The sequence below is a fragment of the Salmo trutta genome, chromosome 7 (genome assembly GCF_901001165.1).
Source record: "Salmo trutta chromosome 7, fSalTru1.1, whole genome shotgun sequence".
Lineage (NCBI taxonomy): Eukaryota > Metazoa > Chordata > Actinopteri > Salmoniformes > Salmonidae > Salmo > Salmo trutta.
This window is the reverse complement of record NC_042963.1, coordinates 54,246,336-54,259,198: the sequence shown is the minus strand read 5'-3', so window position 1 is coordinate 54,259,198 and position 12,863 is coordinate 54,246,336. Positions and strand designations below refer to the sequence as shown.

The 12,863-nt window shown below is 46.7% G+C and overlaps 1 protein-coding gene across 1 annotated transcript in view; it reads right to left on the bottom strand.

The window, feature by feature from the left end:
- Positions 1–941: 941 nt before the first annotated feature.
- Positions 942–12,863, bottom strand: part of LOC115196641 (potassium/sodium hyperpolarization-activated cyclic nucleotide-gated channel 3-like) — a 41,010-nt gene continuing 29,088 nt past the window's right edge. The window contains exons 5-8 of the mRNA XM_029757486.1: positions 9,221–9,367; positions 7,895–8,135; positions 5,627–5,791; positions 942–3,314 (exon numbers count right to left, since the gene is read on the bottom strand). Coding sequence (XP_029613346.1) covers positions 1,645–3,314; positions 5,627–5,791; positions 7,895–8,135; positions 9,221–9,367 — 2,223 coding nt within the window. The 3' untranslated portion in view covers positions 942–1,644. The remainder of the gene's footprint in view (positions 3,315–5,626; positions 5,792–7,894; positions 8,136–9,220; positions 9,368–12,863) is intronic.

Here is a 12,863-nt window from a genome sequence, read left to right as displayed (position 1 = left end):
GTTTAAGTCTAGCGAACGTCTCTGTTGCCCATCTGTCCACTGTTGTTATGGACAAAGAGCTGTAATTCAATTCACTGTTCCTCTGACTGTACTGTCTGTATACCCACACAAAGACAAAGATTACTGCGTCGAGTCATTCCTCAGATGTACCTCTGTATAATCTCTGTACCTTTATCATCCCATAGGGGAAACAAGGTTATCATTCTGTGGCTAATGTTCAGAGTACAATGGCAGAAGTTGTTCAAGTAAGTAAGTAAGTCTGTCTGTCTGTCTGTCTGTCTGTCTGTCTGTCTGTCTGTCTGTCTGTCTGTCTGTCTGTCTGTCTGTCTGTCTGTCTGTCTGTCTGTCTGTCTGTCTGTCTGTCTGTCTGTCTGTCTGTCTGTCTGTCTGTCTGTCTGTCTGTCTGTCTGTCTGTCTGTCTGTCTGTCTGTCTGTCTGTCTGTCTGTCTGTCTGTCTGTCTGTCTGTCTGTCTGTCTGTCTGTCTGTCTGTCTGTCTGTCTGTCTGTCTGTCTGTCTGTCTGTCTGTCTGTCTGCTGTCGTCTGTCTGTCTGTCTGTGTGTGTGTGTGTGTGTGTGTGTGTGTGTGTGTGTGTGTGTGTGTGTGTGTGTGTGTGGTGTCAGCAGAGGAGGTGCCTTGCAGGAAATATGAGACAGACAATGGCCAAAGCTGAATTACTTATTTTTTAAATGCAACTTTTTTCCTCACTGTATTCTCACAAGGCTTACTGTATTCTCACAAGATTTACTGTATTCTCACAAGGATTACTGTATTCTCACAATGCTTACTGTATTTCTTTCATCCAAACTCCAATGATTAATTTCCAAACTGTTTACTTTAAAATCCACAGTCACTTGTCAAAAACATATATTCATGTCTTTTGACGAGATATTATGTTAGATATCAAGGCTAGTAAAAAATGTATACAGAATGTACACATATATTCTTAGAAAACATACACAAGGATCCGTCTGAAACAAAATATTGGAAGACATACCATCATCATTTTTCACTTAATCTCTGAAATGACAAAAAGTGCAGTTCAGTCATTGTTCTTTACTTTGGGTGGCCTCACGTTCTCCACACTTCCACAACTGGAAGCGAAGCAGGAACCACAATACACTAAGAAAATATAATAATATAAAAAAAATGACAATATTTTTGGTGTTATAATTTCTATAGGGTCAAAGGTTAGATAAAAATGCATGTTTAACAAATACTTTAACACAAAATTACAACGTGAGGATATAGGCTAGAATATATATTTTATGTGATCGGAAATTGGTCAATATACTTTCATGTGGTTTAATATTATCCAACAATCCATACTGGTACAGTACCTCCACATTCAACATAGTACAGTAATAGCACTGTACTGTAGAAAAATACTTAATCCAGCGGGCAAAACTGGTTGAAATGACATCATTACCAATCGTTTACAACCAGAACTGGTTTCGCCCGCTGGGAAGTCACTCTGTTCATTCACACTGCATTAAAAATACATATTTATCCTTTTTCCTGCAATATAGATACGCACTCCCTCCTTGAATAATATAAAACTTACACTAGCGATTAAAAAAACACAATGCCAATAGCGAAGACAATTTCCTCGTAGTTCAGGTATCGCAGGAAGGTGTTTTAAAACCTCACAAGTTGGAAGGGAGATTGGAGACTGTGTACTCTGCCTCGGATGTAACAGGACGACTGGGGTTGGGATGCCAAGACTTCGGTGCTTCTTGGCTCACGGCAGTTGGAGGTTCAGATCCCGTGGGAGTGTAGTGACTCAGAGGAGTGGCGTGCCCTGGGATGGGGCTGTACCATTTATTACTGCTACCACCCACCATGGGAAGAGAGGAACCAAGCCCCCCTGAAGGTATGGAAAAAGACGGTATGGAGAGAGCCCCTTCCTGGGGTAGATAGCCGTGTGAGCCCGAGGTGGAAACAGTGGAGATAGTCCTGACATCCTGTGTGAAGAGATCCACCAGGGACTCTGCCCTCTGCCCTCTCCCATCTACCTGGGGAGGACATGATGTCTGTGGGGTGAGGTAGCTGTGAGAACCATTGGCGCTGGAGGGTTGGCTGTGGTGCTGAAGCACCGTCCTGCCTGTCAGCGGGCTCTGGATGGTGGGGCTGGGTGTTACCGGTGGGGTACAGGCCGGGGAGCCGTCCACTGACCCGTACTGAGCCAGCGAGGCCAGGGCAAAGTGGGAAGAATGGGCAGAGTGCTCTGGGAGAACCTGTCGGAGGAGGCTGGGGTGGAGGCCTGCCAGACTGTGATGCACCAGGGAGGATGGGACTCCAACACCTCCAACGCCGGCCTGTTCTGGGATAGATGTAGATAGAAACCCACTGGAGCTGTGGTGCTGGGTGGGGTTGCTAGGGCTTGTGGTCGTGTAGGGGCAGTGGGGGAGGAGGAGGTGACCTGCTCTCTCCTGATGACCAGGTCCCATTTTGACATGCTGCTGAGCGCTGGTAGTGTGAGGGTGAGAGTTCTGTAGCTGGCTCAGGATGGGGCTGACAGAGCTACAGATGAGAGGGCTTAAGGTGGAACCAGAGGGGGCTGAGTGGGCTGGGAATCTCGGCGTGCCCATGGTGGGCCTCCCTGATGCCTCCTGCTGGTGGGTCCCTGGTGGGCTGTAGGGGTGGTGGTGCTGGAGCTGGGCCATGCAGGAGGAGGTGGACGAGGAGGAGGAGGAGGGTGGATACTCCCGGATGGAGGCCTGGCCCAGGGGGAGGGAAGAGGCTCTGCTGGGCTGAGCCTGGAAGTCGGTGGAGGCGATGGAGGAGGTGGGCTGGTACATGGAGGTCATAGGTGACAGAGGATAAATGGAGGAGGCTGTGGAGACTAAATGCTGCGCCCGGAGCGAGACTAATATCGGAGTGTCCACTCCAGAACGGAACTTCACAGACCCGCCTGGAGATGCAGCCCTGGAGCCACAGCCACTGGACACGCCCACAAACATGCCCCTCTGCAGACGGTGGCCTCTAGGATCCTTGAACGACTCGGAGACAGAGAGCGGACGGTGAAAGAGGATGGGAGGGAGCTGGGCGTGGAGCTGGGAGTGGGAGAAGGCCAGAGCCAGGGAGGTGGTGGCTGCAGCGGCCTGGAGGGGGCCCTGGACCAGGGGAGCCCAGATGACCCCCGGGGTGGAGGTGAGGGATGGGGCGTCGGGATCCAGGGACAGGGGAGAGATGTTGCTCTGGATGGCCATGTCCCGGTCTTGCTGTACGATCGTCTGGATGATCGCGTTCTCCAGGAGGTTCACAGCTCCTGAGTTCTGGGTGACTTTGTGTTGGAGCACAGAGTTCCTCTTTCCTGTAGAGAAGAAAGTCAATGAGAGAGAGATTAGTATGTGTACCTGTTGCAGTCATCGTTGGGTGTGGCTGTCATATTTCATTCAGAATTAGAGGGAACCAGAAATAGAAGGAACCAGAATGAGAGAGAATCAGAATGAGAGAGAATCAGAATTAGAGAGAATCAGAATTAGAGAGAATCAGAATTAGAGAGAAACAGAATGAGAGAAAACCACAATGAGAGAGAACCAGAATTAGAGAGAACCAGAATTAGAGAGAACCAGAATTAGAGAGAACCAGAATGAGAGAGAACCAGAATTACAGGGAACCAGAATGAGAGAGAAACAGAATGAGAGAGAACCAGAATGAGAGAGAACCAGAATTACAGGGAACCAGAATGAGAGAGAAACAGAATTGGAGAGAAACAGAATTGGAGAGAAATAGAATTAGAGAGAACCAGAATTAGAGAGAGGCCTTGGTTCTAAGGCCCCTGCCTGTCATCCATTAAACCACAGCTAAATGAGGGCCTTTTTAACACAATGCTTTCACCTCAGGGCAACGAGATATCTCTCCCTTCTGAAAATAAAACAGTCAAATGTGCTGACATAAGATATCACCATCGGCTTGCCTAAATTTAATTCTCACTCTTTCTTTTCACATTTTCAGCCAGTTCAAATCCTTCCAGGTTATAATTAACATGCATGAAGAACAGTACATAGATAACCTATAGTGCAGTAGAGCTGCTCTAGGACTGGCACAGCGACCGGCACAGCGACCGGCACAGCGACCGGCACAGCGAGCGGCACAGCGAGCGGCACAGCTAGCGGCACAGCGACCGACTGGCACAGCAAGCGGCACAGCGACCGGCACAGCGACCGACCGGCACAGCGACCGGCACAGCGACCGGCACAGCGAGCGGCACAGCGAGCGGCACAGCGACCGACCGGCACAGCGACTGGCACAGCGACCGACTGGCACAGCGACTGGCACAGCGAGCGGCACAGCGACCGGCACAGCGACCGACCGGCACAGCGACCGGCACAGCGAGCGGCACAGCGAGCGGCACAGCTAGCGGCACAGCGACCGACCGGCACAGCGAGCGGCACAGCGACCGACCGGCACAGCGAGCGGCACAGCGACCGACCGGCACAGCGACCGGCACAGTGACCGGCACAGTGACCGGCACAGCGAGCGGCACAGCGACCGGCACAGCTAGCGGCACAGCTAGCGGCACAGCGACCGGCACAGTGACCGGCACAGTGACCGGCACAGCGAGCGGCACAGCGACCGGCACAGCGAGCGGCACAGTGACTGGCACAGTGACCGGCACAGTGAGCGGCACAGCGACCGGCACAGCGAGCGGCACAGCGACTGGCACAGCGACCGGCACAGCGACCGGCACAGCGACTGGCACAGTGAGCGGCACAGTGACCGGCACAGCGACCGGCACAGTGAGCGGCACAGCGACCGGCACAGCGACTGGCACAGTGAGCGGCACAGTGACCGGCACAGCGACTGGCACAGTGAGCGGCACAGTGACCGACCGGCACAGCGACTGGCACAGTGAGCGGCACAGTGACCGGCACAGCGACTGGCACAGCGAGCGGCACAGTGACCGACCGGCACAGCGACTGGCACAGCGACCGGCACAGTGAGCGGCACAGCGACCGGCACAGCGACCGGCACAGTGAGCGGCACAGTGACCGGCACAGCGACCGGCACAGCGACCGGCACAGTGACCGGCACAGTGACCGACCGGCACAGCGACCGGCACAGCGAGCGGCACAGCGACCGACACAGCGAGCGGCACAGCGACCGGCACAGCGAGCGGCACAGCGAGCGGCACAGCGAGCGGCACAGCGACCGGCACAGCGACCGGCACAGCGACCGGCACAGCGACCGGCACAGCGAGCGGCACAGCGAGCGGCACAGCGACCGGCACAGCGACCGACACAGCTAGCGGCACAGCTAGCGGCACAGCGAGCGGCACAGCTAGCGGCACAGCGAGCGGCACAGCTAGCGGCACAGCGACCGGCACAGCTAGCGGCACAGCTAGCGGCACAGCGACCGGCACAGCTAGCGGCACAGCGACCGGCACAGCGACCGACCGGCACAGCGACCGGCACAGTGAGATTTCTAAAGTCGTCGTTGTTGATATAGCATGTTATTTCTCTCGCTGACACAAACTCACACTTTGGTAGAACAGCAATATGCCTCATTTTTACAAATTGTGTTAGGTTGTTGAGAGGTTGTTGAGAGGAATATCATACTACTGTAGCTACGAAGGCTTTGGGAAACCAGTCCCAGGTTGATGGCTCCTCTGTAAGCTGTCACCTATGCGGTCCAGCCGGTCCAGAGCGACGGTCTCGAAGGCCCGTCTCATCATGGGGTACTCCTCCAGGACCTCGTTAAAGTTATCCACAGACAGAGAGTACAGACGGCAGTACGTCTCAGCGCGAACACTGGCCGTTCTTCTGCCTCGAGTCAGCAGGCAGATCTCTGCAGGGAACACAAGAATTATTCAGTTATAGAATAGATTGTCAACCGACCACCTGTACATGAAATATTAAACCTATTTCAGAGAATTATATTTTGGATATTGAGGAGAGGAGCACTATCATGCCCTATTTCTTTGTAAAAGGGAAACACATTACACAGTATGAATATTTTATTTCCAAAAACAAACTGTTACAAAATGGCTGATATTCTCACTATGAAACAGATCTGTGTGTGTTGATCCCCATGTACTGTTATGCACCAGAGGACAGAGAGTCAGAATAAATGATCATATCATCAATATAAGTCGATAAAACACAAAAAAGAGCAGTGTTTTCTGGACTAACTCCACAGATGGAGCACTTAATGGCATTTTAGAGCTTAGAGTTTTGTTCTGACCTCATCTGGTCCTTCTATCGCCAGTCAGATCAGCAAATAAAACAACCCGACCTCCATTTTAGTCTGTCTGTCTGTCTGTCTGTCTGTCTGTCTGTCTGTCTACCACCTGTCTGTCTGTCTGTCTACCACCTGTCTGTCTGTCTGTCTGTCTGTCTGTCTGTCTGTCTACCACCTGTCTGTCTGTCTGTATGTCTCTCTGTCTCTCTGTCTGTCTCTCTGTCTGTCTGTCTCTCTGTCTGTCTGTCTACCACCTGTCTGTCTGTCTGTCTGTCTGTCTGTCTGTCTGTCTTTCTGTCTGTCTGTCTACCACCTGTCTGTCTACCACCTGTCTGTCTGTCTGTCTGTCTGTCTGTCTGTCTGTCTGTCTGTCTGTCTGTCTGTCTGCCACCTGTCTGTCTGTCTACCACCTGTCTGTCTGTCTGTCTGTCTGTCTATCTGTCTTCGGTTTGTGTTAATAGACACAGTGGTAACAATGGGAAAACCCCACTACAGAAGGACTAAGACCAAAAAGCAAAACCCCAACTAAATCCAAAGCCCTTTGTGAGATGATTTGTATAATTTATTGTCTTGTCTGTAACACAGAGTCATATAAATTAATCTAATGAATCAATGGATTATGTTTGGAGAAGAACATCCCTGGGAATCTCCCCCGAACCTCCAGCACCCATGTGAGGTCCCCTGGGGCTCCATATCGACACCATCCTATTTCCACTCCCCATCCACAGGAACTATGGCCCAAATGTAGCTAAATTTGCCTATTTGGCTAACGCCGGTACATTAACAGTGATACTAAGTGAACACTGAAATATTGATTAATGGCAATGTCTCTGTCAAATAAATTTCATAAATAAATCAAACAAATATCCCAGAATGATGAGGGGGCCCCCCAGGGGCAGGTATTGACACCGTCCACATTCAAACGTTTCTATATTTTTTGCTGTTTTATTGTGTTTTTATTGTTTTAATTGTGTTTTTATTGTGTTTTAATTGTGTTTTAATTGTGTTTTAATTGTGTTTTGTGTTTTATTGTGTTTTTATTTGTTTTAATTGTGTTTTTATTGTGTTTTATTGTTTTAATGGTGTTTTTATTGTGTTTTCTTGTGTTTTATTGTGAGATCTCCAATGAGTAAGATCCCAAAATGTATTCATTACACATGGCAAATACACTTCAAACTTCAACCGTCAAATACTCACCATCCCAAAGCTACGTAATTACAGTACATTGTTTCCAGTGGTGTAGTGGAGGGTAAACGCACGTAAAACGCCATTTACAAACCTTTTTTATTTTGAGCGTGCGTTTACCCTCCTTTTGAGGAAAAATGCATTGAAAGTATAGGGAGCCTTAATTTACTCAACACGAATGATGATCAGTATTTATCCACCTTCTGTCTTACCACTACACCACTGATGGGGTTTCCCGAGTGGCGCAGCGGACTAACACACTGTGCAAGAGGTACCACTACAGACCCTGGTTCGATTCCGGCCTATATCACAACCAGCCGTGATTGGGAGTCCCATAGGGCGGTGTACAATTGGCCCAGCGTCGTCCGGGTTAGGCCGGGGTAGGCCGTCATTGTAAATAAGAATTTGTTCTTAACTGACTTGCCTAGTTATTATATAAAGGATAAATAAATATACAAATTGTTTCATTGTTAGTAGTATGTCAGTGTGGATATTGTAACAGAGTCTCTGTGACACCTTTCCTACCTCCAAAGTAGGACCCGTCAGACAGCTTGGTCTCTTTGTTGCCCTTGGCGATGACGCGGACCACCCCGTGTTGGATGAAGTACATCTTTCTGCCGACGGTCCCTTCCATAACCACGTTATCCATGGGCTGGAACACCTCAAAGCGCAGCTTGGTCAACGTTGACGTCACAAAGTTGGGGTCGGCGTTGGCGAACAGAGGCATTGAAGCCACCAGCTTACGACAGTTGAAGTTGACGATCTCCTGCAAAAGACAGAAATCATGGAATAGAATAAAACTATGTTTTAAGAACACAAAACGTGTTCTGTAAGGAGAATAAGATTCAGGACACCAGCAAGGTACTTAGAGGTATCATGATAAACATTTTGTAGGGGCTCCTATGAGACTTCTAAGAGACGTATGAACAGAGATCTATGGGTATATATCAGATCTTGTCAGATCTTCAATATAAACACAAAACAATCCCACGTTCATAGCATTCCAATAGCATAACGATGAACTTTATGACGAACATCAAACGTGGCCACATTTAGACATTTATTAGGCTACATTACAATTCAATCATTGTTTACACTAGTGGTATCATGATACACATTTTGTAGGCAGGTAGCCTAGTGGTCAGAGTGGAGGGGAGGCAGGTAGCCTAGTGGTCAGAGCGTTGGGCCAGTAACCAAAAGGTTGCAAAATCGAATCCCTGAGCTGACAAGGTAAAAATCTGTCGTTCTGCCACTGAACAAGGCAGTTAACCCACTATTCCTAGGCTGCCATTGTAAATAAATTTGTTCTTAACTGACTTGCCTAGTTAAATAAAGGTAAAATACACTATGTCCCTTATTTGCAGCAAACATATATCCTGTCCCAAATGGCACCCTATTCCCTACGTAGTGCACTCCCTTTTGACCAGCCCTAATGGTCCCTGATCAAAAGTAGGGCACTAAATAGGGAATAGGGTGCCATTTGGGACACAACGTTAGAGTAGTCTACAGGCGACAGCTAAGTAATCACATAATGGTCGCTACACAGAATATTGAACAGAAAAGTCCCTCAACAAAGTCAGAATGTGTCCTATCATAGGGGTTGAGTCCCAAATGGAACCCTATCCTCTACATACTGTAGTGCACTACATACCAGAGCCCTGTGGGCTAGAAAGGGAATAGTGTGACATTTGGGACTCCGTCATTGAGATGATGGAGATTAAGCTGTGATTGTGCCAGAACCAGCGAAGGTTATTATTAACACACACACACACACACACACACACACACACACACACACACACACACACACACACACACACACACACACACACACACACACACGAGAGAGACCTCTCTGAGCGGTTCGTTCAGCTCCCCCAGAATGCTCTCCTCGTCAAACATCTTGCCCTGGAAGCGATGTTCGTAGTAGTCATGGACCCTCTGCCGCATGCAGGCAGGAAGCTTGTGGAAGGACATGTACTGCTCCACCTGTTTATACTGTGGACACAAATATAATTGATTAGTTGATTCATTGATTGATTAATTAAAAGGCATGTACTGCTCCACCTGTTCATACTCAAATCAAATCAAATCAAATTGTATTTGTCACATGATTGGTAAACAACAGGTGTAGACTAACAGGGAAATGCTGACTGATGGGCCCTTCCCAAACAACGCAGAGAGAAACATATAGAAAAATAATAAAACAAGGAATAAATACACAATGAGTAACGATAACTTGGATATATATACGGGGTACCAGTACTGAGTCAATGTGCAGGGGTATGAGGTAATAACTTGGATATATACACGGGGTACCAGTACTGAGTCAATGTGCAGGGGTACGAGGTAGTAACTTGGATATATACACGGGGTACCAGTACTGAGTCAATGTGCAGGGGTATGAGGTAATAACTTGGATATATACACAGGGTACCAGTACTGAGTCAATATACAGGGGTATGAGGTAATAACTTGGATATATATATACAGGGTACCAGTACTGAGTCAATGTGCAGGGGTATGAGGTAATAACTTGGATATATACACAGGGTACCAGTACTGAGTCAATATACAGGGGTATGAGGTAATAACTTGGATATATATATACAGGGTACCAGTACTGAGTCAATGTGCAGGGGTATGAGGTAATAACTTGGATATATACACGGGGTACCAGTACTGAGTCAATGTGTAGGGGTACGAGGTAATAACTTGGATATATATATACAGGGTACCAGTACTGAGTCAATGTGCAGCGGTATGAGGTAATAACTTGGATATATACACGGGGTACCAGTACTGAGTCAATGTGTAGGGGTACGAGGTAATAACTTGGATATATATATACAGGGTACCAGTACTGAGTCAATGTGCAGCGGTATGAGGTAATAACTTGGATATATACACGGGGTACCAGTACTGAGTCAATGTGCAGGGGTATGAGGTAATAACTTGGATATATACACGGGGTACCAGTACTGAGTCAATGTGCAGGGGTACGAGGTAATAACTTGGATATATACACAGGGTACCAGTACTGAGTCAATGTGCAGGGGTACGAGGTAATAACTTGGATATATACACGGGGTACCAGTACTGAGTCAATGTGCAGGGGTACGAGGTAATAACTTGGATATATACACGGGGTACCAGTACTGAGTCAATGTGCAGGGGTATGAGGTAATAACTTGGATATATACACAGGGTACCAGTACTGAGTCAATGTGCAGGGGTATGAGGTAATAACTTGGATATATACACGGGGTACCAGTACTGAGTCAATGTGCAGGGGTACGAGGTAATAACTTGGATATATACACAGGGTACCAGTACTGAGTCAATGTGCAGGGGTACTAGGTAATAACTTGGATATATACACAGGGTACCAGTACTGAGTCAATGTGCAGGGGTACGAGGTAATAACATGGATATATACACAGGGTACCAGTACTGAGTCAATGTGCAGGGGTATGAGGTAATAACTTGGATATATACACAGGGTACCAGTACTGAGTCAATGTGCAGGGGTACTAGGTAATAACTTGGATATATACACAGGGTACCAGTACTGAGTCAATATACAGGGGTATGAGGTAATAACTTGGATATATACACAGGGTACCAGTACTGAGTCAATGTGCAGGGGTATGAGGTAATAACTTGGATATATACACAGGGTACCAGTACTGAGTCAATGTGCAGGGGTATGACATAATTGACGTATTGGTACAGTGACAAATGTTTTGTTGTTTTGGCTCTGTACTCCAGCACTTTGGATTTAGAAATGACACAATGATTTGGACAGTGCAGACTGGCAGCTTTAATGTGAGGGTATTTTCATCCATATCGGGTGAACCGTTTGGAAAATTACAGCAATGTTTGTACATAGTCCCCCCATCTTATGGGACCAAAAGTATTGGGACAAATTCACTTATACTAAACTAGTCAAAAGTGTAGTATTTTGTCTCATATTCATAGCTCGTCATACACCCATGAATCGTGAATAATGATGAGTGAGAAAGTTACAGAGGCACAAATATCATGCCCCCGCCATCCCAAATGCTAACCTCCCCTGTTATTGTAATGGTGAGAGGTTAGCATGTCTTGGGGTTATGATATAAAATGCTAACCTCCCCTGTTATTGTAATGGTGAGAGGTTAGCATGTCTTGGGGTTATGATATAAAATGCTAACCTCCCCTGTTATTGTTATGGTGAGAGGTTAGCATGTCTTGGGGGTATGATATAAAATGCTAAACCTCCCCTGTTATTGTAATGGTGAGAGGTTAGCATGTCTTGGGGTTATGATATAAAATGCTAACCTCCCCTGTTATTGTAATGGTGAGAGGTTAGCATGTCTTGGGGTTATGATATAAAATGCTAACCTCCCCTGTTATTGTTATGGTGAGAGGTTAGCATGTCTTGGGGGTATGATATAAAATGCTAAACCTCCCCTGTTATTGTAATGGTGAGAGGTTAGCATGTCTTGGGGTTATGATAAAAATGCTAACCTCCCCTGTTATTGTAATGGTGAGAGGTTAGCATGTCTTGAGGGTATGATATAAAATGCTAACCTCCCCTGTTATTGTAATGGTGAGAGGTTAGCATGTCTTGGGGTTATGATATAAAATGCTAACCTCCCCTGTTATTGTAATGGTGAGAGGTTAGCATGTCTTGGGGTTATGATATAAAATGCTAACCTCCCCTGTTATTGTTATGGTGAGAGGTTAGCATGTCTTGGGGGTATGATATAAAATGCTAATCTCCCCTGTTATTGTAATGGTGAGAGGTTAGCATGTCTTGAGGGTATGATATAAAATGCTAACCTCCCCTGTTATTGTAATGGTGAGAGGTTAGCATGTCTTGGGGTTATGATATAAAATGCTAACCTCCCCTGTTATTGTAATGGTGAGAGGTTAGCATGTCTTGGGGTTATGATATAAAATGCTAAACCTCCCCTGTTATTGTAATGGTGAGAGGTTAGCATGTCTTGGGGTTATGATATAAAATGCTAACCTCCCCTGTTATTGTAATGGTGAGAGGTTAGCATGTCTTGGGGTTATGATATAAAATGCTAACCTCCCCTGTTATTGTAATGGTGAGAGGTTAGCATGTCTTGGGGTTATGATATAAAATGCTAACCTCCCCTGTTATTGTAATGGTGAGAGGTTAGCATGTCTTGAGGGTATGATATTTGTGAGTCTAACTTTCTCATTCATGATTATCCACGATTCGTTCAGGAATAGACGTAATCATGGTAGCATCCACATTTATGTATAAAGTGTTTAGAAACATTATATTCTTATTTAGAATAAAAGGAGACTCCAAAATGACACAATACATTATTTAGCATTAATTTATATTGGGTACAAAATGATCTGAAACAACCAAAACAAACAACTAACTGCATCCAACCAGTGTGTAGAGTAACAAGCTTGATGTAATCATTGTTTGTTAGGAATATGGGACCAAATACTAAACTTTTCACTACTT